The sequence below is a fragment of the Haematobia irritans genome, chromosome 1 (genome assembly GCF_050003625.1).
Source record: "Haematobia irritans isolate KBUSLIRL chromosome 1, ASM5000362v1, whole genome shotgun sequence".
Classification (NCBI taxonomy): Eukaryota; Metazoa; Arthropoda; class Insecta; order Diptera; family Muscidae; genus Haematobia; species Haematobia irritans.
Window position 1 is genome coordinate 147,144,554 of NC_134397.1, and position 25,620 is coordinate 147,170,173.

The 25,620-nt window shown below is 32.1% G+C and overlaps 1 protein-coding gene across 7 annotated transcripts in view; it reads right to left on the reverse strand.

The window, feature by feature from the left end:
- Positions 1-9,579: 9,579 nt before the first annotated feature.
- The window catches only part of trp (transient receptor potential), a 56,895-nt gene continuing 40,854 nt past the window's right edge, over positions 9,580-25,620 (reverse strand). For all 7 annotated transcript variants that reach the window (XM_075291878.1, XM_075291877.1, XM_075291872.1 and 4 more), the window contains 5 exons: positions 18,933-19,152; positions 18,658-18,814; positions 14,336-14,496; positions 12,992-13,152; positions 9,580-10,394 (listed from right to left, as the gene is read on the reverse strand). In XM_075291878.1, coding sequence (XP_075147993.1) covers positions 9,696-10,394; positions 12,992-13,152; positions 14,336-14,496; positions 18,658-18,814; positions 18,933-19,152 — 1,398 coding nt within the window. In that variant the 3' untranslated portion in view covers positions 9,580-9,695. The remainder of the gene's footprint in view (positions 10,395-12,991; positions 13,153-14,335; positions 14,497-18,657; positions 18,815-18,932; positions 19,153-25,620) is intronic.

A 25,620-nucleotide genomic window follows, 5' to 3' on the forward strand; every position in this document is an offset into this window, starting at 1 on the left:
ATTTAACAGAAAAATACATTTAGTTGGCCACCGTGGATCAGTGGTTGCTACGTCCGACTTACATGCCAAGGGTCGTGGGTTCGATCCCTGCTTCGACCAAAGTTTTTTTTTTACATATATTCCAGATATGGTCGGAAGATTCCCAAAAAATTACCCATATAAGTTATATTTATATAGCATAGCTTGCGGCGCCCACGAGCCGATTAAACAAAGTTTCTTTAACAGAAAAATACATTTAGTTGGGCACCGTGGATCAGTGGTTGGTACGTCCGACTTACATGCCAAGGGTCGTGGGTTCGATCCCTGCTTCGACCAAAGTTTTTTCTCTTTTTTTTACATATATTCCAGATATGGTCGGAAGATTCCCAAAAAAATTTCAACATTACATTCTACTATATTAAATTTTTACTATGAATTGTAAAACGTGTCTTATTAAAAACCTAAAGTTAGAAAAGAACGGTGTTTGATATAAACGAAATGGACTGTGTTGTTGGTTCAAAAATAACATTTTTATAAAAAAAATAAACATTTTGTAACAAACGAATTTTTTCTCTTGGGGTCTATTTATATGGGAGCTATACCTAAATGTGATCCGATATGGTCCATTTGCAATACCATTCGACCTACATCAATAAAAGCTACTTGTAGCCAATTTCAAACCGACAGTTTTGGGTTGTTCGCAATTAGCGTGATTTCAATAGACGGACGGACATCACAAGATTGACTCCTATGTACTGAAGAAAAAACCTTGGACTTGCAAACCATGAGAAATTGCTAAAAAAATATTACAAATATCCTAAATCTGGACCATTAGGGTAGATAGTCCGTCGTTTGGAGAAGAGAATTGTGCATACGAACTGCGTTTGTAATTGGTAAAAATCTTAAATCTACTGATGCAATAACTGAAGGCGCACAAAAACCGCCTATTGCACCAATGCGATTAATATTGACACTCTCATTTCTTGAGTAGGTTTAAGGGAGATATATTCAGACTTTGCCCAAATCTCTTCTCCAAATGGCGGCCAATCTTCCCTGGTCTTCCCTAATTTGGTTTACATGCAATATTTTATTTTTGAGTATCTGCGTTACATATTGATCCGACGAGCGATGTCTCATATTTTGCTATTCATATTGTTTTGATGTAAACACAGATTATAGTGTAATCAATAATTTTCTGGTTCAAGAAAATGGACAGACAAAATCCAGCTACTTAAGAAGTCTTTGTACTCACAGCAGTATTTTTTTCAGTGTATGAAAATGCCTATATTATGGTCTATCCCAAAGCCAATCCCAAATTCTATAGATAGAAATGGTAACTCTTCCCAGTATATTCATAAAATAATAACCTAACATGTTGGCCAAAATATGCGACAAAGCCATCTACATATTTGGGATAATGAGATGCTACCTTTGACTTAACCATGTAACATTGGGATTTCCTTACTTTGGGTCCTTCAATACAATACACGCCAAACATGCCATATAACCAGAATCATTAAACAAAGGTTATTATGTGCAATTATAGCCATTCATTATTTTTCTAAGAATGTTTCAGTTTGAAATATTTAGATTTTCTTCCAATTTTTGTTTTGCTTTTTTTTTGTTTTGGATGAAAAGTCATTGTTTATAATAAAAATAATATCCCTCTTTTGAGTATGTTGTTCTAACAAAATTCGTTATGAATTAATTAGGGACTTTATAATTTAACCAAAATGATAGCACGCTTGTGTTTCATACCGTAATATATTTTCAGCTAACCATTAAACTGTCAACAGGTGTTTGAAATGTTGATGCAACATTTCTTGTTCACATTGCAACATGTTGATTAAACAATTTCATTTGTTGTTACGCCTGAAAGAATTCTATGGTTATTTGTGTAACTCAAAGAGATATTTTAGTATTTAATATTCAAAGACGAAACAGTTACCATATGGGCTAGGAGGACCACACGTTAACCACATAGAAAAAAAAATGAATGACCGTTTTTTTGCATCTTCATGCGATGCTAATGAAAAGTGCAGTGGAATAAAGATTTTCTGTAGAACTAGGAATTTGTTTTATGCCGTTTCCATAGAAAATCATTGAACATAATTCTAAAATTAAAAGTCCAAATAGTTGATGTGAAGTAGTGGAGAGTTTGAAAGCAGTATACACAGTATACACTCAAAACCAAGATTATCTCAATCCAAAGATTTTGACCTTCAATTTATGATTGTGGTATTAATTCAAGTTAATGAAATGACTACTTTCAAATTTTGTAAAATTCATGTATAAATAAAAGTCTGTTAAAACGGTCACGTTATAACAGATACCTAAATGTAAAAAATATTTGCTTAATGTAAAACAAATAAAAAAATCTATTAACCAAATTTACAAAATCCTAAAAACAAGTTTTAGCCTACACTCAAAAAAAGTTTACTTGGATTCAAAGATTTTGACCGTCCCTTAAGGATTTTGGTATTGATTCCGAGCCAAAGATGCGGCTTCTTTAAGATAAAGAAAATTTTTAGCGACCTATATGGCTTTAAATCTAGGACCAATAAAATTAAAATTAGGATACAGATCTCATTTATCAAATTTTCATTCCCTTTTCACGGTTTATTAATATAGGTGCTCACGTAACATACAAACAAATGCCAGTTTAAAAATCCAAATTATGACGGATACTTCAAAGTAAAAAAAAGTGTATACGGCCGTAAGTTCGGCCAGGCCGAATCTTATGTACCCTCCACCATGGATTGCGTAGAAACTTCTACGAGAGACTGTCATCCACAATCGAATTACTTGGGTTGTGGTATCTTAAAACTTCTTAACATCGTTTTCTAAATTGTGAATTAGTACACTGAAAAAAAGCATACTCGGTTCCAAAGATTTTGTCTTTACTTTAAAAAATTTGGTATTGATTCCGAGCCAAAGAAGCGGAGAATACAAGTAAGGATACTTTTTAAGACACAATTCTCTTTTAAATTTAGGTTTTGTGTACTTGATTCTAGGAAGCAAATTTTAATTTTTCGCTTTCTCAGCTTTTTTGCTTCATATGCTATCAAAGTCCTTTAAAAACGAGTTAACGGCAACTTTCTTTTCCAAATTTGGACTCGACTTCCAGTAGAAATTATGCTATGTTTGAAGTAAAAAACTTTTTTAAAATAAAGTTTTGAAAAACATGTCCTATATTTGAACGATTTTTTGCTTTGTAGTCAAAATGCAAAAAGACAACAAATTTAAAGACAATTTCATTAATTTTTCTGAATTATTAAAGTCAAATTGACCTTAGCCTATAAATTTTTTCTTTCATGTTAAGATACCCATTTTTAAGTCAAATCACTTAATTATAAGGACAATACGACTTCATTGAAAAGTTTATCGACTTTTGGACAAGGAAAATAACGTTATATTAGAGAAATGCGTCTTCTATGCTAAGCAAAATTTGTATTCGTATTTTAAAGACATGAAATCTTTGACCTCACGACAATATTTTTTTCAGTGTACATACGTGGTATATATTAGACAAAAAAGTTATGTATAGGTAAGTCTACAAATAATTACGAATCGACATGAACTTTTGCACGGTCCGTAGAGAGCCAGAATTGAAATATGGGGGTCGCTTATATGGGGGCTATATACAATTATGAATTTGATATGGACCAATTTTTGTGTGATTGGGGATCGATTTATCTGAGGGCTATATATAACTATAGACCGATATGGACCTAGTTAGGCATGGTTGTTAAAGGCCATATACTAGCACAATGTACCAAATTTCAACTGACTCGGATGAAATTTGTTCCTCCAAGAGGCTCCAAAACCAAATCTCGGGATCGGTTTATATGGGGCCTATGTATGATTATGGACTGATATGGACCAATTCCTGCATGGTTGTTAAATGAAATATACTACCACACGTACCAAATTTCAACCAGATCGGATGAATTTTGCTTCTCCAAAAGTTACCAGGGGTCAAACCTGGGGATCGGTTTATATGGGGGCTATATATAATTATGGACTGATATGAACCAATTCCTGCATGGTTGTTGGATACAAGATACTAACATCACGTACCAAATTTCAACCGAATCGGATGAATTATGCTGTTCAAAGTGGCTCCGGAGGTCAAATCTGGGGATCGGTTTATATGGGGCCTATATATAATTATTGACCGATTTCGACCAATTTTTGCATGGGTGTTTGAGGCCATAATAACACCACGTACCAAATTTCAACTGAATCAGATGAATTTTGGTCTTCCAAGAGGCTCCGGAGGTCAAATCTGGTGATCGGTTTATATGGGGGCTATATATAATTATGGACCGATGTGGACCAATTTTTGCATGGTCTTTAGAGATCATATACTTACACCATGTACCAAATTTCAGCCGGATCGGATGAAATTTGCTTCTCTTAGAGTCTCCGCAAGCCAAATCGGGGGATCGGTTTATATGGGGGCTATATATAATTATGGATATACTAACACCATGTCCAAAATTTCAGCCAGATCGGATGATGCTTCGGACTTGCTTCTCTTAGAGCAATCGCCAAATTTGGGGGTCCGTTTGTATGGGGGCTATACGTAAAAGTGAACCGATATGGCCCATTTACAATACCATTCGACCTACATCAATAACAACTACTTGTGCCAAGTTTCAAGTCGATAGCTTGTTTCGTTCGGAAGTTAGCGTGATTTCAACAGACGGACGGACGGACGGACATGCTCAGATCGACTCAGAATTTCACCACGACCCAGAATATATATACTTTATGGGGTCTTAGAGCAATATTTCGATGTGTTACAAACGGAATGGCAAAGTTAATATACCCCCATCCTATGGTGGAGGGTATAAAAAAATTACATTTTTCGGAAAATTTTCAAAAGAGGAAAGACAACAATTTAAATTTTTTTTACCTTATTCCAGCTATATACGGTGCAATTTTTATTCAAATTAGGACATCGGACATTTTGGCACTAGGTGAGTAATTTAGAGGGAGAAGACTGTGAAAAAAAAAACAGTTTAATGTATTATTTCGCATTAGAAGAACAAAAATGTTGCCAGTATTGGATGTGGGTTCAAGGACCCACAGTATCCAATTACGTACAAAACAACCAGCTGAATAACCAGAAGTTTGAAGATTGGTCAGCAAATACAAATTTTAAAGAAATCCGACGAAGTTGATTTCTTTCAAAATAACTTTTAACCACGAAAGAAGAAAGTCCTATAGGTATTGTAGGACCACAAATACGTGTGCCGAAAAGGATGTGTAGTGGTCCATATTTTTCTATATCCCCCACCTGTGCCACCGTGGTGCAATGGTTAGCATGCCCGCCTTGCATACACAAGTCGTGGGTTCGATTCCTGCTTCAACCGAACTCCAAAAAGTTTTTCAGCGGTGGATTATCCCACTTCAGAGAGAATGCTGGTGACATTTCTGAGGGTTTCGAAGTTTCTATAAGTCGTTTCACTGCAATGTGGAACGCCGTTCGCACTATTGAGCTTAACATGGAATCGGGCAGCACTCAGTGATAAGAGAGAAGTTCACCAATGTGGTATCACAATGGACTGAATAGTCTAAGTGAGCCTGATACATCGGGCTGCCACCTAACCTAACCTTTATCCCCCATATAGACCGATCTCCCGATTTTATTTCTTGGGCTTATAGAAACCGTAGTTTTTATCCAATTTGCACGAAATTTGAAATCTAGAAGTATTTTAGGACCATAATGAGGTGTGCCGAAAACGCTGAGTATTGGTCCATGTTTTAGTATAGCCCCCATAAGGCCGGATTTAACTCCTTGGGTTTCTAGAAACCGTAGTTTTTATCGGTCCATTTGGTAAGGCCTCACTTCTTGAGGTTATAGAAGGCGCACTGATCATGAAAATTGCTTGAAACTGAATATAAAATTTCCAGATTGTACTTCTTGTACTTATTTAAATAACAGGTTTTAGATTTCAAATCAAGGCGTTATTTCATCATTTTCTCGCACACTTGCAAGACATGTTAATGATGCCTCTAATAAAATAAAATAAAATAAAATAAAATAAAATGAATAAAAATGGTTCTTATGAATCCCGAATCTGAAAATCTTTAAATTTATCTTCGGGAAGTGTACTAGTTGAACTTCTTTGCTTCGGAGAATATCTGTCATCAAACCCCCTGAAATTTCAAAGGAAACTATAATATTTGATTCATGGTGGTGGGTATTTAAGATTCGGCCCGGCCGAACTTACGAGTAGAGGTGTGCACGTGAGTAATATTTTACTCACGCTCGCGCACACTCACGACGAAAAAATCTTACTCACGCACGATATCGTTTGATAGATTTGGCTTGCCAAATCTAATTCTAAATTTGAACCGATCTTTACACACAGAAAACAAATTGTTTGGAAATCAGTTGTACTAACGAAAATTGTACACTCAGAATTAAATATCAGTTGTGCTGATCTATTTCCTTCAATCACAAGCGTTTGTCTGTCTTTAATATCATTTGATTATAATTTCAATACATTTTCTTTTGTAATTGCAAACAAATGGTTGTAGCAACTAATTGCCTCTCCTTTGAAAAAATTTATTTTGAATTCGATAGATGTGATCTACCTTAAATAAATTTCGTATCTGTCATTTAGTAGTTCTGATATTTGATATTTGGTTATTCTCAGCCGAATGCCGGTTGATGAATTCTCAAATGTCATTTTTATTTCAACAAATTATTTACTATCAAAGGAAGGCATATCAAATAGGCTTCAAATTGGTTTAAAAAAGAAACGCATATATATTGTATATAGGATAAGAAAGACATATTAGCTGTGGGTTTTAACATTTCATTGAACCTGCCATTTTGTATCTGGTAATAGCTGTGGGCCATTTTTGATGTGGATTTATGCATATACACCAATCTTCGAAGATATGATATATTTGTGTGTAAGTTTTGGAATTAGTTTTATAAACTCTAGCAGTGATACCTATACCCCCTAACTTTCTAATTTTATTTGCAGCACTATGTACTCTGGACGCCACCTTGGGCAAAGAAATCAACTCTGGTTAACCATCGATATAGTCCTGGATTTTAAGAAGTTACATTTCGGATACGCAGTTGGATGTGGAAAATCTTACTAAATCTGCACGATTTCAATTTTCTCACACCACGAATATTCAATTATTGATATCCATAAAAAAGGACAATATATTTTTGATGCTGTCAAAGTCAGGTACATAATGTCCGAGAAAATATCAACCATGCTACATGTTCACCGTCAACAAGAATGTTTGCTCTAAGAATCCGGGTGTGGATACATTTTGATGCAATAAGTAGAGATTCTAGACAAAAATTGTTATCTACTAATTACATACATTTAGCGTATTTAGATTTATTTTCACCACTATACCTATATGTAAATAAAATAAAATATAATATTTAACTGTGAAGTAATTGATTTTAAATATATTTTTAATTAGGTTGGGCAACACACCATATTTGGTATTAGTTGTGTCGACAGAATCAGTCGGGTGACACAACTGCCAACTGGTAGTTACTACAACTGCCAAAATGAGGTTGGAAATAAATTCGATTGTCACAACCAATCTGTATTCTCTGTGTACCAAAATCAATAGCGATTGTCTTTGAGTCGAAGTAAAACCCAATGCTAAATTTAAGGACAATCAGTCTTAAACTGCGATAAAGCAAATAGGGAAATATGTCTATGTGGCATATACACGCAAAAAAATAATTCTTTCCTCCCAAACAAAGTTTTAGACAAACAAAGTTCGTTTCTCATTTGCTATTTGCTTTATTTGGAAGAAAAATATATGCTTTTTGTGATTAACATTTATTCTTTTCCAGGATGTAAAAACAATTTCATAAAGACTAACTCAAAAAAACAATCTTTTCTGGCTAATTGCATTTGCCCTCATATCTTTCTCACATCCACGAGGTTTTTTAGTTCTTAGCAGCTTTTTCTGTAATACAAACAATGTAGAAGAAATTATTCTATTTTATATATTTTTTTTAATTGTACTTTTCGCCTGGACGGAGAATCGAACCGCGGACCATGCAATTTGTAATCCAACACACTATCCACTGGGCTACGTAGCTGTTATTGTCACCAATAGACAATTATCCATATAAGTTACATTTATATAGCATAGCTTGCGGCGCCCACGAGCCGATTAAACAAACTTTATTTAACAGGAACATACAGTTAGTTGGGCACCACGAAGCAGTGGTTTCTACGTCCGCCTTGCATACCATGGGTCCTGGGTTCGAGCCTTGCTTCGACCGAACACCAAAAAGTTTTTTTTTTGTTTTATATATATTCCAGATATGTTCGAAAGATTCCGAAAAGGTGTTCAACATTATACTATATTAAATTTATACTATGAAAGTGTAAAATGTGTCTTATTAATGACTTAAAGTCAGAACAGAACAGTGCTTGATATAAACGAAATGGACTGTGTTGTTGGTTAAAAAAAAATTATTGAAAAATAAAAATTTTGTAACAAACGGTACACGTTTTCCAAACGTGTTTTTTTTTTGCGTGTATACACCACATTTGGCACACCTTTTTGTGAATCTACGAGTAATATACCTCCAGTCAAGTAGCCAAAAAAATGCAATTTCTGAAAGCCCATGTCCTTTTCAGAAATCGACTATTCGACCTTTCGGCTTTATCAAAATTCGGAAACTCGACTTTTTTAAATCAAAAGAAAAACATGCCCAGTTCCAAAGATTTTGTCTTTATGCTAATGAATTTGGTATTGATTCCGAGCCAAAGAAGCGGAGAATTGGAGTAAGGATACCTTTAACCCTTAAATGCAAAAGGTCTCCGATTCTTCCGACAAAAAAAAATATAATATGCAAAAAGGTAAATAAAGAACATCTGCATACCACGTTTTGTTCAAAACAAAAAAAAAGAACAAAATAAATTTATATTTATTATTTATAACCATAATAAATTATGAATATAAATAATGGGAGAAGGTTTGGTACTAACTACAAAGGTTTTCGACCTAATGTTTTTTTTTTTTTAATTTACAAATAAACAATTTGATTTTAGTACAGAATAGAGATATGTTTATACTACAAATTTTTATAAACATTACTTTCATCTCTGGTAAAAACTATTTAACTTCCAATTTTGAATTTTTGGTCAAAATTTTATTTTTATTTTTGACCGCAGAGTACTCAGAAGTACAACAAATTTTCCCTGAAAAACATATTTTTAGAAATAGCACTATGATGTATTTAATACAATAAACTTAATTTCATAGAATTCGGTCGATATTTTAAGACGTAAGTAGTTTTTTTATGGTTGTATCTTAAAAGATACAGTGTGCATTTAAGGGTTAAGACACAATCCTTTTTTTAATTTTGAGTTTTGCGAACTTAATTCTAGGAAACGAATTTTAATTTATTTAGTCAAAAGGCCGATTAAAGACTTTACAGGTGACATGCCTTCATTGTGAGTATACTTCTCGTATTGAGATACATCAAGCAAGGGATGAACTTGTAAAAATTCCACTTCTGACATAAGCCTATGGTATTACTGCGTTTCTCCAAAAATTTCACAGAAAAATCACACCACATATTAATAAATTATATATAATTAGAATTTTATTCAATATTACATGTGTATTTTTAAAAATAGTTATTAGTTATTTGTCTTATGTCTTAGGCTTAATTGAAACAGTACACATGCCCAGCCTTCTTACAGCCAACCCGAAATCATACGGCCAGTAACAGTCGATTTACCACGATCACCACCGGCTGCAGCACTACTTTGGCCCACTTTAATATTGGTTTTGGGTTTCTTGTCGTCGGGTTTCTTATCGTCGGGTTTCTTTTCGTCGGGTTTCTTATCGTCAGGTTTCTTGTCATCGGCTTTTTTATCGTCGGGTTTCTTATCATCGGGTTTCTTGTCGTCTGGCTTTTTGTCATCTGGCTTCTTATCGTCGGCTTTTTTCTCGTCCGGTTTCTTTTCATCGGGTTTCTTATCGCCAGCCTTCTTTTCTTCGGCACCATCCGTTGGTTTAGCTGCACCCCCAGCTGGAGGTTTAGCAGCACCGGCAGGTGGTTTAGCAGCATCGGTGGGTGGCTTTGCGTTGGCATCAGGCTTTCCAGGGGCAGCAGGTGCAGCTGCTTTCGTAGCTGGACCAGCGGGTGCAGGAGGTTTGGTGGCATCTTCTTTCTTTGCACCGGCTGCTGGTGGTTTTGCAGCTTCACCGGGCTTAGCAACTGCTGGTTTAGCAGCTGCACCATCAGGTTTAGTTGGTGGGGCTGGTCCAGCAGGCTTAGAATCTCCAGCAGCAGGTGGTGCACCTGGTTTGGGTTTGTCTCCAGCTGCGGGTGGTTTTGCATCATCTTTTTTGGCATCTGCTTCTGGTTTCTCATTTTCAGGCTTCCTCGTCTATAAAGAAATACATGATAATAAATGAAGATTTTTAATTAATTATATTAATTAATAATACCAATAAATAAATATAAAATAAAAATGTTGACAATCAGACCAGCGTGGGAAAGAATTTCTCTAAAAAAAGCCATGAAAATCGGATACAAATTCTAGATGGCATAACTGACGGACCGACGTAGAGCCAGTGGCTAAATCGACTCAGTACACGCATAGAAGGATATGATCACCTCAAACACGTTTCAAGAGCAAAATGTTATTTTTGAACGGTGGACATGGAACATGAAAGAAAGATACTAAGTTTCCAATTTCAGCCAAATCGTATAAAAATGTTCGATTTCTAAACACACCATATTCGGCATACCTTTTAGTGGATCTAAACTACCTCTACACTTTCAAGCAAATCGAATAAAATTGTTATTTTTGGAAGCCTATGAAGTCAAATCGGAAGATCGAGTTATATGAGGACTATATCAAACCATAGACCTATATACACGATATTCGGTACACCTGTTTGTGGACCATAAGATCTCTAGATTTCCACTTTCAAGCAAATTGGATACATATTGGGATTTATAGAAGCCTAAGGAATCAAATCGAGGCTATACCAAAACATGGATCGATACTCACCATGTTTGGTGCATCTATTTATGAACCTAAAATATCACTGGATTGTGAATTTCAGGAAATTTTGATAATAATTGTGGTTTCTAAAGGCCCAAGAAATCAAGTCGCGTGTTCGATCTATACCAAAACATGGACCGATACACACTATATTCGAAACGACTCTTTAGGGACTTAACATTTCTCTGGATTTCTAATCTGAGGAAATTGGATAAAAATTGTGGTGTCTAGATGTTCCAGAACACAAATCGGTGGTCAGTCCGGGAAGCTATATCGAAACCTGGACCAATATATACAAACTTGACCTGCTTGCAGACAAAAACCGAATCTGTACAAAATTTCAGGACAGGACGTCATTACAATAGACAGACAGATGTCTTAGAATTTCTCCCTGATCAAGAATAAATATATGTAATTTATAGAACCAAAAATCGATATTTTGATGTGTTACGAACGTATTGACATTCAAGAGAATTACTCATTTTACCCACTATAGCATGTATTCATACACACAAAAAATTTTTTTTCTGATTCAATCACGAAATTAATTGATCCAATTAATTTTTAATTGAAATGTCTTCAATCACAGAAATGATAGTATCAATTAAAAAATTAATTGAAGGTCAATTAAAAAGTTTTTGAATCAATTAATTTTTTAATTGAATATTTTTTAAAACTCAATTAAAATGTTAATTGGAAAATTGTTCGCGAAATTTTTTTGTGTGTAGAGATAGTTGCATACTTTCAGGTGGTACACATGAAACTGCTTGAAATCATAATGATAGGTTAGGTGAGGTTATGTGGCAGCCCGATGTATCAGGCTCACTTAGACTATTTAGTCCATTGTGATACCACAGTGGTGAACTTCTCTCTTATCACTGAGTGCTGCCCGATTTCATGTTAAGCTCAATGACAAGGGACCTCCTTTTTATAGCCGAGTCCGAACGGCGTTCCACACTCCAGTGAAACCACTTAGAGAAGCTAAGAAGAAGCATTACTGAGGTGGGATAATCCACCGCTGAAAAACTTTTTGGTGTTCGGTCGTAGTAGGAATCGAACCCACGACCTTGTGTATGCAAGACGGGCATGCTAACCATTGCACCACGGTGGCTCCCTAAAAAAATCATAATGATAGTTGTTTATTTTTAACACCATTATTTTTTAATTCTTGTATGCTACACACAAACAAATTTTGTTCTGCTTCAATCACGAAATTAATTGATCCAATTAATTTTTTAATTGAAATGTCTTCAATCACGAAAATGATAGTATCAATCACAGTTTTAATTGGAAATTAAAAAATACTTGATTAAATAATTTATTAGAAATTTTCAATTATTTTTTTTATTGATTCAATTAAGAACTTAATTGATGTTGAATGCAAAACTCAAATAATTTTTTCCATTAAAACGTAATTATTTTCAATTAGTTTCTTAACTGACTTTGTGTTTTTAGTTGGATTAAAAATGGATAGTTTGATATAAATTTTTAGTTAAAAATTAAAAAAAAATATCAATCACTTTTTTCAAGTGACTTAGTCTTCCGAGTTTGATTCAAAAGTTAATTGTATCAATTATTTTTTTAATTAACAATTTTGAAATGTTTAATCATTGACATAATTAGCTTAATGTTTCTATCTTGATTAAAAAGTTAATTGTATCAATTAATTTATTAATTCAGAAAATTTTCAACTTCAATCAACATTTTAATTGGAAATATTTTTCTGTGTATACTTATATATTTGTCGTATTTTTTCAGGGCCAAATGCCACAACAAAGTATTCGAAAATAGTGACCGAATTTATGAGCTGACAACTCCGGTTATAATTAAGGTCTCAATAATACCCAATAGCTCGCTATTCGGCGGCAAATCTGATTAGTTTAAAACTTTTCTTGAACCACCCGATGTCTTTACGTGACTTTAGCTCTTTCCCCCTGTTTTATGAAGTAAACATGAAACACTCATTCAATTACCTGGACACGTTTCATAGTTTTCCTCTTTTCATCTGTAGTGGTTGCAGTAGTAGTTGCCTCTGGTTCGGGAACGGTTTCGTCTGCTTCCATCTTCTTTTTCATGAATTTGACGTAAGCCACACGTGTTGCTCTTGTCACATCGCCCAGATTTGGATTGTATTCTAGAGAGAAATGAAATTTGGAATTTCAAAAATTATCAATGACACTTTTGGGGAAGAAATATCATCAAATAATTTTCAATTAAAAATTTAAATAAAGTAAAAAATTTTAAATTTGTTGTTTTCTTTAAAAAAAATGTAAAATCTACTTAAATAATTTAACTATTGTAGTGGATTAATTATCACCGTTAATTAATTAATTCTTTATTTTATGAAAATATAAAGTAGTTACTTGAATCAAAAAATCGCACTAATTAATTGAATATTAATTATATGAGTGGACAAACACGAATTTTTTCTGCAATTACAACTTTAACTAAATTTTATGAAATTTGCAAAAATGAATAAAACAAATCAACTAGTAAATTAAGTGGACCAATGGTCACAGTTTAATGAAACTTTTAAACATAAAAGTTTCATTAAATGTTTAATGAAACTTTTATGAAATAGCCAATTAAAAAGTTCATTGTTCCAGAGAATGAAGCCGATCAATATTTGTCGGCGGCTGGCACTAAATTTTTGTCTCCGGCGGCTTGACGGCTAAGCCGATATAAAATTGGCCATTCGCCGGCGCTCAATTATCCATACAAAAATCAATTTGAAGTTTTCCGAATTGTAATAAGATTAGTTGTACAAGAAATCTTGCAATCAAATTTCCATTTCATTTAAATTTTCTGAGCAAAATTTTTGTAAAACTATTATAGCAACTTTATACTAATTGATAGTAGGTGGAAGGTACATTAATTTGGCAAAAAAATTTAACAATTGCTTAAAATCGACGGCGCCACCGGCGGCTTCATTCTCTGCATGGTTCACATAAATGTAGTGGCCCAATTGCCACTGTTGTTTCTATGCATTAAAATTTGAATTAATTTTTAGCAGTCAATTAAAAATTCATTGATCATTAATTAATTAATTTTTTTAAATCAATTATTTATATAAGAGTACCAATTACCACAATATTTTTGTTTGCAATTTATGTCATTACAATTTAATTTGTGTTTTGTGAAAAAAATGAATAATTAATTATCAGTTAGTTATTATTATTATTTTGGTGTTTGACGAAATTCCGACTAAAACAATACCCTGTTCCACAGTGTGGTGAAGGGTATAATTAATTGGTTAAATTAAATATTATGGTGATTCAAGAAATAAGAAATATTGCTTTTGTCTAAATAATACATACCAATTAGACGATTTTGATTCATTTTCAGGCCTTCATTAGCATTTTCTATGATTTTGCGTCGTAGACTACGTTGTGAATGTCGCTGCAGTGAGGAGCGTTTTGAGCCAATAGGATTAGCACTGACTGTATTTTTGCGAGCAATAGCATTCCAATCCTTTTCACTGAAAGTAAAAAATTTAAAGAAATTCCCAATGATTCATCATAGTTTGAGGATATAATACATTTCCCAATCCTTATGTAATAGAAATAATCTCGGGGCCTTTTTGATTCTACACTGAAAAAAAAGTAGCTCGTAATTTATGGCAAATTTTGAACTTCAATTTAGTTAAGCGCATTTCTAACCAGTTAGTTCAGATTTCAAATATTTTATGAAAATCTCGTAATGATTATTATTTTTAAATCTTTTGCAGTTCACATGACTCTTTAAAATTAGATAAAAATTTTACTCAAAGTGGTGTACTCCGATATAGTTTGAAATTACAAGGATTTGGTAATTTTTCGTGCCAGTAACGAAATTTTTACTTACACGTATTACAACATTTTTTCATACCAGTCTGTTAAATTTTATAAAACTTAATGATATTTTTTCTTAAATGGTAGTAAAAATGACAATGATTTGGCCCTTAAGACAGTTTAACCGTCAGTAAGTTCATTTTTTTTTACTATGGCGCACAAAATTTCTACCAATTTTAAAGAAATTTTCTAAGGTTAAGTAAAATCATAAAATCGTAATTTGAACTAACTGGGTAGAAATGCGCCCAACTACATTCAAGTTCAAAATTTGCCATAAATTAGGAGCTACGTCTTTTTTCTATAGAAATAAAATTTTGACAAAATTTTCTATAGAAATAAAACTTTGACAACATTTTCTATGGAAATAAACTTTGACAAAATTTGACCACGATTTGGCCCTTAAGACAGTTTTACCGTCAGTAAGTTAATTTTTTTTTTACTATGGCGCACGAAATTTCTACCAAATTTAAAGAAATTCTCTAAGATTAAGTAAAATCATAAAATCGTAATTTGAACTACCTGGGTAGAAATGCGCCCAACTAAATTCAAGTTCAAAATTTGCCATAAATTAGGAGCTACGTCTTTTTTCTATAGAAATAAAATTTTGACAAAATTTTCTATAGAAATAAAACTTTGACCAAATTTTCTATGGAAATAAACTTTTGACAAAATTTTCCATAGAAATAGAATTTTGACAAAATCTTCTATAGAAATAAAATTTTGGCAAAATTTTCTATAGAAATAAAATTTTGAAAGAAATTTATATAGAAATAAAATTTTGGCAAAATTTTCTATAGAAATAAATTTTTGGCAAAATTTTCTATAGAAATAAAATTTTTAAAGAAATGTATATAGAAATAAAATTTTGAAAAAATATTCTATAGAAATAAAATTTTGACAATTTTTTTTTTATAGAAATAAAATGTTGACAAAATTTTTAATATAAATAGAATTTTGACAAAATTTTCTATAGAAATAGAATTTTGACAAAATTTTCTATAGAAATAAAATGTTGACAAAATTTTCTAAAGAAATGAAATTTTGACAAAATTTTCTATAGAAATAAAATGTTGACAAAATTTTCTCAAGAAATGAAATTTTGACAAAATATTCTAAAGAAATAAAATTTTGAAAAATCTTCTATAGAAATGAAATTTTGGCAAAATTTCCTATAGAAATAAAATTTGGACAAAATTTTTTATCGAAATAAAATTTTGGCAAACTTTTTTATAAAAATAAAATTTTGACAAAATGTTCTATAGATATAAAATTTTGACAACATTTTCTATAGAAATAAAATTTTGACAAAATTTTCGATAGAAATAAAATTTTGACACAATTTTCGATAGAAATAAAATTTTGACAAAATCTTCTATGGAAATAGAATTTTTGCAAAATCTTCTATAGAAATAGAATTTTGGCAAAATCTTCTATAGAAATAAAATTTTGAAGAAATTTTCTATAGAAATAAAATTTTGACAAAATTTTCTATAGAAATAAAATTTTGACAATTTTTTTTTAGAAATAAAATTTTGAAAAAATTTTCTATAGAAATAAGCATTTGACAAAATTTTCTATAGAAATAAACTTTTGACAAAATTTTCCATAGAAATAGAATTTTGACAAAATCTTCTATAGAAATAAAATTTTGACAATTTTTTTTAGAAATAAAATTTTGAAAAAATTTTCTATAGAAATAAGCATTTGACAAAATTTTCCATAGAAATAAACTTTTGACAAATTATTCTGTATAAATAAAATTTTGACAAAATTTTTAATACAAATAAAATGTTGACAAAATTTTTAATATAAATAAAATGTTGACAAAATATTTAAAAGAATTAGAATTTAGACAAAATTTTCTATAGAAATATAATTTTGACAAAATATTCTATAGAAATAAAATGTTGACAAAAAATTTTTTTAGAAATAAAATTTTGAATAAATTTCCTATAGAAATAAACATTTGATAAAATTTTCCATAGAAATAAACTTTTGACAAAATATTCTGTAGAAATAAAATTTTGACAAAATCTTCTATGGAAATAGAATTTTGACAAAATCTTCTATAGAAATAAAATTTTGATAAAGATTTTTTTAAAAATAAAATGTTGACAAAATTTTTTTAGAAATAAAATTTTGAAGAAAATTTCTATATAAATAAACATTTGACAAAATTTTCCATAGAAATAAACTTTTGACAAAATTATGTATAGAAATAGAATTTTGACAAAATCTTCTATGGAAATAGAATTTTGACAAAATTTTTAATAGAAATAAAATGTTGACAAAAATTTTAATAGAATTAGAATTTTGACAAAATTTTCTTTAGAAATATAATTTTGACAAAATATTCTATAGAAATAAAATTTTGACAAAATTTTCTATAGAAATATAATTTTGACAAAATTTTCTATAGAAATAAGATTTTGACAAAATTTTCTATAGAAATAAAATTTTGACAAAATTTTCTATAGAAATAAAATTTTGACAAAATTTTCTATAGAAATATAATTTTGACAAAATTTTCTATAGAAATAAAATTTTGACAAAATTTTCTATAGAAATAAAATTTTGACAAAATTTTCTATAGAAATAAAATTTTGACAAAATTTTCTATAGAAATAAACTTTTGACAAAATTTTCCATAGAAATAGAATTTTGACTAAATCTTCTATGGAAATAGAATTTTGACAAAATCTTCTATAGAAATAAAATTTTGAAAAAATTTTCTATAGAAATAAAATTTTAGCAAGTATAAACGTCCGTAAGTTCGGCTAGGCCGAATCTTATGTAACCTCCACCATGGATTGCGTAGAAACTTCTACGAAAGACTGTCATCCACAATCGAATTACTTGGGTTGTGGTATCTTAAATCGTTTTCTAAGTTGTGAGTTAGTCCATACGTGGTATATATTAGACAAAAAAGGTATGTGTAGGTAAGTCTACAAATAATTACGAATCGACATGGACTTTTGCACGCTACGTAGGGAGCCAGAATTGAAATATGGGGGTCGCTTATATTGGGGCTATATACAATTATTTAAATTATTTATTATGGATACCATATACTAACATCATGTACCAAATTTCAACCGAATCGGATGAGTTTTGCTCTTCGAAGGGGCTCCGGAGTTCAAATCTGGGGATCGGTTTATATGGGGGCTATATATAATTATGGACCGATGCGGACCAATTTTTGCATGGTTGTTAGAGACCATATACTAACACCATGTACCAAATTTCAGCCGGATCGGATGAAATTTGCTTCTCTTAGAGGGTCTGCAAGCCAAATTTGGGGGTCCGTTTATATGGGGCTATACGTAAAAGTGGATCGATATGGCCCATTTGCAATACCATCCGACCTACATCAATAACAACTACGGACGGACGGACATGCTCAGATCGACTCAGAATTTCACCACGACCTAGAATATATATACTTTATGGGGTCTTAGAGCAATATTTCATTGTGTTACAAACGGAATGACAAAGTTAATATACCCCCATCCTATGGTGGAGGGTATAATTAAAGGAGCTGTTGGTTTCATTTCATTTAACTTAAGATGAGAGCAAAAAATATGTACATCTACAATGAAAGTTAACGAAGGGTTGCAAAACAGCGAAACTGTGGTTGTACATGGCGGTATAAGGCGTTTGAAAGAGGTTTTTTTGAAATCCACTACAAGCCAGCTGACAGTTCCCTATCGAAAATCTGCGAAAATCTATATGGATTCGTTCCTCGTGTGGACATAGTATAACTCAGAAATGAGGATAAAAGAAAACAACCCATGTTATAAAACACTTACCCCTTCTGTGACTTCCTTTTGTTCATGGCTTTAGCCAATGATGCAAATATATCTGTTCCACCTTCTTCCATTTCTTCTTTAATGTTCTCAACGAAACCTATTTGGAAGTCCTTGAGAATTCGTCGTTCCATGATCTTACCTTTTTTGGTACCGGCCGCTGTAACAGAGAGTAAATATTTATCATATCTTTACAATTGGTCACCGTGGCATAGTTCGACCATTACCACCATTTTTATGTCAAGGGATAGTTTTGTGATGTAGCCTACATTACATACCTGCTGTTTTCTTTTCAATATCCGGAACATCAAAGTTGTTGTTTTGGAAAATATCCAATAGCTCGAAACGCAACGAACTAATGTCCTGACGTACTTCAATGATGTCATCCTCGGTGATGCCGAAATCGTCACGGCGCCTTTGCTCTGCAGTAACATAGCGTCGTATCAATAGCTTCATTACTTTTTCATGCAAAGCCAATGCCTTCTCCATTGATTTACGCTGAATTCATCGAGAATTGTTGCATTTGCGAAATGGGGGAAGTAACAATGAGATTGAACATTAAATAGAGATAAATTTGTGTGTCATTTATAAAATTCGTCTATTGTGGGTGAGTATGGTTAGACAGTGTTTCGAGAATGATCAGAGAGTGGAAAAAGTATATTGGTATGTTAGTGGGAGTATTCAGGTGTGATAATACGGGCAATTTACACAGAAAAATCTTTTTTTTTCGGATTCAATCACGAAATTCTATGATCCTATTAATTTTTTAGCTACGAAAATGATAGTATTACCATATGTTAGGTTGGAGGGTATACTTCGCCATTCCGTTTGTAACGCATCAACGCATATTGATCTCAGATTGCATGAAATCGAGCAGTGTCCATCCTTACGTGTGGTGAAATTCCGAACGAAACAAGCTATTCGCTTGAAACTAAGCAGAAATAATTGCTATTGATGTAGGACTGATGATATTGCAAATGGGCCATATCAGATCACTTTTAGCTATAGCTCCCATATAAGCTCACCCCCAGATTTGCCTATTTCCAATAAAATAAATTCCATCCCATACGGTTTGAAATGGTGCAAAAAGTGGTCGATATCGGTCCATAATTACATATAGAACCCACAAAGAATATTTCTTGATTCTATTTATTATACCCTTCACCACTACTGTGGTACAGGGTATAATAAGTTTGTGCATTTGTATGTAACGCCAAGAAGGAAAAGTCTGAGACCCATCGTTTAGTATACCGATCGTCTTAGAATTAAATTCTGAGTCGATTTAGCGATGTCCGTCAGTCTGTCTGTCCGTCTGTCTGTTGGTGTATTTTTGTGTGCAAAGTACAGCTCGCAGTTTTAGTCCGATTGTCCTAAAATTTGGTATAGGGTCCTGTTTCGGCTCAAAGACGATCTCTATTGATTTTGGAAAAAATCGGTTCAGATTTAGGATATAGCTGCCATATATATTTTTCACCGATCTGGTCATAATTGGCGTGTATATCAACCGATCTTCCTCAAATTCCGTACATCCGAATGTTTTATGAGTCTCGAAAAACTTGCAAAATATCAGCCAAATCGGTTCAGATTTAGATATAGCTCCCATATATAGCTTTCGCCCGATTTACACTAATTTGCCCGCAGAGGCCAATTTTTTGCTTCGATTTAGTTGAAATTTTGCACAGGAAGTAGAATTAGCATTGTAGCTATGCGTGTCAAATTTGGTTGAAATCGGTTCAGGTTTAGATATAGCTCCCATATAAAGATTTCGCCCGATTTACACTCAAATGACCACAGAGGCCAATTTTCTGCTCCGATTTAGTTGAAATTTTGCACAGGGAGTAGAATTAGCATTGTTACTATGCGTGCCAAATTTGATTGAAATCGGTTCAGATTTAGATATATCTCCCATATATAGCTTTTGCCCGATTTACACTCATATGACCACAGAGGCCAATTTTTAACTCCGATTTAGTTGAAATTTTGCACAGGGAGTAGAATTAGCATTGTAGCTATGCGTGTCAAATTTGGTTGAAATCGGTTGAGATTTAGATATAGCTCCCATATATAGCTTTCGCCCGATGTACACTCATATGACCACAGAGACCAATTTTTTGCTACGATTTAATTGAAGTTTTGCACAGGGAGTAGAATTAGCATTGTAGCTATGCGTGCCAAATTTGGTTGAAATCGGTTCAGATTTAGATATATCTCCCATATATAGCTTTCGCCCGATGTACACTCATATGACCACAGAGACCAATTTTTTGCTACGATTTAATTGAACTTTTGCACAGGGAGTAGAATTAGCATTGTAGCTACGTGTGCCAAATTTGGTTGAAATCGGTTCAGATTTAGATATATCTCCCATATATAGTTTTCGCCCGATGTACACTCATATGACCACAGAGGCCAATTTTTATCTCCGATTTAGTTGAAATTTTGCACAGGGAGTAGAATTAGCATTGTAGCTACGCGTGCCAAATTCAGATTTAGGTATGGCTCCCATATATATGTTTTTCTGATTTCAAAAAAAAAAAAAATGGTCAAAATACCAACATTTTCCTAGTAAAATCGCCACTGCTTAATCGAAAACCTGTAAAAATGACTCTAATTTTCCTAAACTTCTAATACATATATATCGAGCGATAAATCATAAATAAGGTGTTGCGAAGTTTCCTTAAAATTGCTTCAGATTTAAATGTTTCCCATATTTTTTTTACTAAAATTGTGTTCCACCCTAGTGCATTAGCCAACTTAAATTTTGAGTCTATAGATTTTGTCAAAGTCTATCAAATTCTGTCCAAATCAAGTGATATTTAAATGTATGTATTTGGGACAAACCCTTATATATAGCCCCAAAACATTTGACGGATGTGATATGGTATCGAAAATTTAGATCTACAAAGTGGTGCAGGGTATAATATAGTCGGCCCCGCCCGACTTTAGACTTTCCTTACTTGTTTTTAATTGAAATGTCTTCAATCGCGATAGTATCAATCTCAGTTTTAATAGGGCATTGAAAATACTTGATTAAAAATTTAATTTCATTAGAACATTTCGATTAATTTTTTAATTGCTGAATTAAAAATTTAATTGATGTTGAGCACTTAATTATTTAATTGATTCAATTAAATATTTAATTGATGTTGCTGGCAAGAGTCAATTAAATTTTTAATTAACTAATTGTACTTAACTAACTATTTTCAATCAGTTGAAAATTATTTTTCAATCATGTCCGTCCGTCCGATGGAAAAATTAATTGTTCTGATTAATTTTTTAATTAAAAATGAAAAAAAAACAATTTTTTTAATTGTCTTAGTTCTTAATTGTATCAATTAATTATTTAATCAAAAATTTAAAAATTTCCAATCATTGACTTAATGTTTCTAGTTTGATTGAAAAGTTAATTGTTTCAATTAGTTTTTTAATAGAAAAAGATTTCAGCTTCAGTCAACTTTTTAATCGGAAATATTTTGCTGATCTTTTTTCTGTAAAGAATTTTTCTAAGTGTGAGTTTGTATTGGAGTTTATATTAGAGGTAAGTCTAGGAGATAATCTCGTTGGCTCTTCCACACCGGAAAAGTATTTTTTGGTTTCAATTATGACATTTTTTGATCCAATTAAGTATTCAATGATTACTCAATAGCAATTTTGTTCAATGACATAAATGATAATATCAATCGCTGCTACTGTTTAAGTAAATTTATTGTTCCAATTAAAAATGCAATTGATTCAATTAATTTGTTGATTGTCTTTTATTTTGGCTAAAAAGTGAATGAAAACAATTAATGTTTATTTAAAGTTTTACAAATTTAATTAAGATTTTAATTTACAGTTGTATTCTTCTGTGTATGTACAGAAAAAATTCACCAAAATAATTCCAATTAAAATATGGCTGAAGTTTAAATCGTAATGAATTAAAAAAATAACTTTTTGATCAAATTAAAATATTCTACTTGCGGCACTGTGCATTTTTTTGGCATGAGACAAATATATATGGACTGTTTCTTTGTGTTACGAGTATTGTATGTAAATATACATTATTGACTGTACTAGGAAGTATCTTTATCCATTGACGTCTACGATTGTGTGGTGTTTGTTTAAAATATTTCATTCCAAACAGTATGATCTCTCAACAGTGACGATGTGACACTATTACAATGAATGTCCATCATTTATTATGGATAATCTCTTAAATTTCTTCATGTAAAGAATATCACGAATAATCATATTCCAATGGACATTGGGTAAGGCTGTTTACCTTAGTTTGCAAGGTTATTTCGTTAGAAACTAGTAGTCAGTTAAATTTTTTGACAATAGGTTAACATAGAAATTATATGATTTCGACCAATATCCTTTTGCGATTCGATGTATTACCTTTGTCAGTATTGCCAGTATTTTCCAGGCTCTTGTCCCCAGATTTTGAACCTTGCTTTCCAAAATTCCCAATTTAAATTAAAATTCTTGACAAAAACCCCCAAGTTTTTATTAGAAAAACAAGTAAGGAAAGTCTAAAGTCGGGCGGGGCCGACTATATTATACCCTGCATCACTTTGTAGATATAAATTTTCGATACCATATCACATCCGTCAAATGTGTTGGGGGCTACATATAAAAGTTTGTCCCAAATACATACATCACTCGATCTGGACAGATTTTCATAGACTTCTACAAAATCTATAGACTCAAAATTTAAGTCGGCTAATGCACTAGGGTGGACCACAATGTTAGTAAAAACAAGTATATAAAGCAGTAAGTTCGGCCGGGCCGAATCTTAAATACCCACCACCATGAATCAAATATTATAGTTTCCTGTGAAAATTTCAGGGAGATTTGGTGACAAGCAGATCAGTTCAACCAGTACACTTCCCGAAGATAAATTCAAAGATTTTGCCTATGAAGACGAGATCAGATTCTGGATTTATAAGAAACATATTTGTTTGAGTTTTAGAGGAATCATAAATATCGTGTGCAAGTGTGCAAGAAAATGAACTGAAAATGAAATAACATAACGCCTTGATTTAAAATCTAACATCTGTAGATTTTTACCCCCATTATTTAAATGATTACCACAAGTAAAATCTGGAAACTATAATTCAGTTTCAAGCAATTTTCATTATCTGAGCACATGGACCTATACTCACCATTTTCGGCACACCTCTTTATGTTCCTAAAATACTTCTAGATTTAAAATTTCATGCAAATTTGATAAAACCTATGTTTTCTAAAAGCCCAAGAAGTAAGAACTGGAGATCGGTCTATATGGGGGCTATACCAAAACATGGACCGATACTCACAATTTTCGGCAAACCTCTTTATTGTTCTAAAATACCTCTAGCATTCCAATTTCAAGCAATTTGGATAAAAATTGCTTGAAATCGGAGTTAAAAATTGGCCTCTGTGGTCATATGAGTGTAAATCGGGTGAAAGCTATATATGGGAGATATATCTAAATCGGAACCGATTTCAACCCAATTTGGCACGCATAGCTACAATGCTAATTCTACTTCCTGTACAAAATTTAAATTAAATCGGAATAAAAGATTGGCCACTGTGGTCATATGAGTGTAAATCGGGCGATCGATGTATATCGGAGCTATATCTAAATCTGAACCGATTTCATTAAAATTTGGCACACTTGACTACACTACTAATTGTACTCTTAGTGCAAAATTTCAACCAAATTGGGGTAAAAGATATATATGGGAGCTATATCTAAATCTGAACCGATTTCAATAAAATGTGGCACACTTGACTATAGTACTAATTGTTCTTCTTGTGCAAAATTCTAAGCAAATTAGGGTAAAACTCTGGCTTCTGGGGCCATATAAGTCCATATCGGGCGAGATATAAATATATATATATATAAGTTAGTGCATGTTTACAACACCCAGAAGGAGACGAGGTAGACACATGGTATCTTTGTAAAAAATATGGTGGGCTCCTGAGTCGATATAGCCATATATATATATATATATATATATATATATATATATATATATATATATATATATATATATATATATATATATATATATATATATATATATATATATATATATATATATATATATATATATATATATATATATATATATATATATATATATATATATATATATATATATATATATATATATATATATATATATATATATATATATATATATATAAATATATATATATATATATATATGGCTATATCGACTCAGGAGCCCACCATATTTTTGACAAAGATACCATGTGTCTACCTCGTCTCCTTCTGGGTGTTGTAAACATGCACTAACTTATAATACCCTGTTCCACAGTGTGGCGCAGGGTACAACAAGTATATACGGCCGTAAGTTCGAACAGGCAGAAACTTATGTACCCTCCACCATGGATTGCGTAGAAACTTCTACGAAAGACTGTCATCCACAATTTACAGTGATATTCTTCTGCGTAAGAACAGAAAAAAATCACCAAAATATTTCCAATTAAAATCTGGCTGAAGTTTAAATCGTAATGAATTAAAAAATTAACTTTTTGATCAAATTAAAATATTCTACTTGCGGCACTGTGCATTTTTTGGCATGAGACAAATATATGGACTGTTTCTTTGTGTTACGAGTATTGTATGTACATATACATCATTGACTATACTAGGTAGTATCTTTATCCATTGACGTCTACGATTGTGTGTTGTTTGTTTAAAATAATCAGGAGCCCAACCTGAGTATTTTTGACAAAGATACCATGTGTCTACCTCGTCTCCTTCTGGGTGTTGTAAACATATGCACTAACTTATAATACCCTGTTCCACAGTGTGGCGCAGGGTATATACGGCCGTAAGTTCGAACAGGCCGAAACTTATGTACCCTCCACTATGGATTGCGTAGAAACTTCTACGAAAGACTGTCATCCACAATCGAATTAATTGGGTTGTGGTATCTTAAAACTTCTTAATATCATTTTCTAAATTGTTAG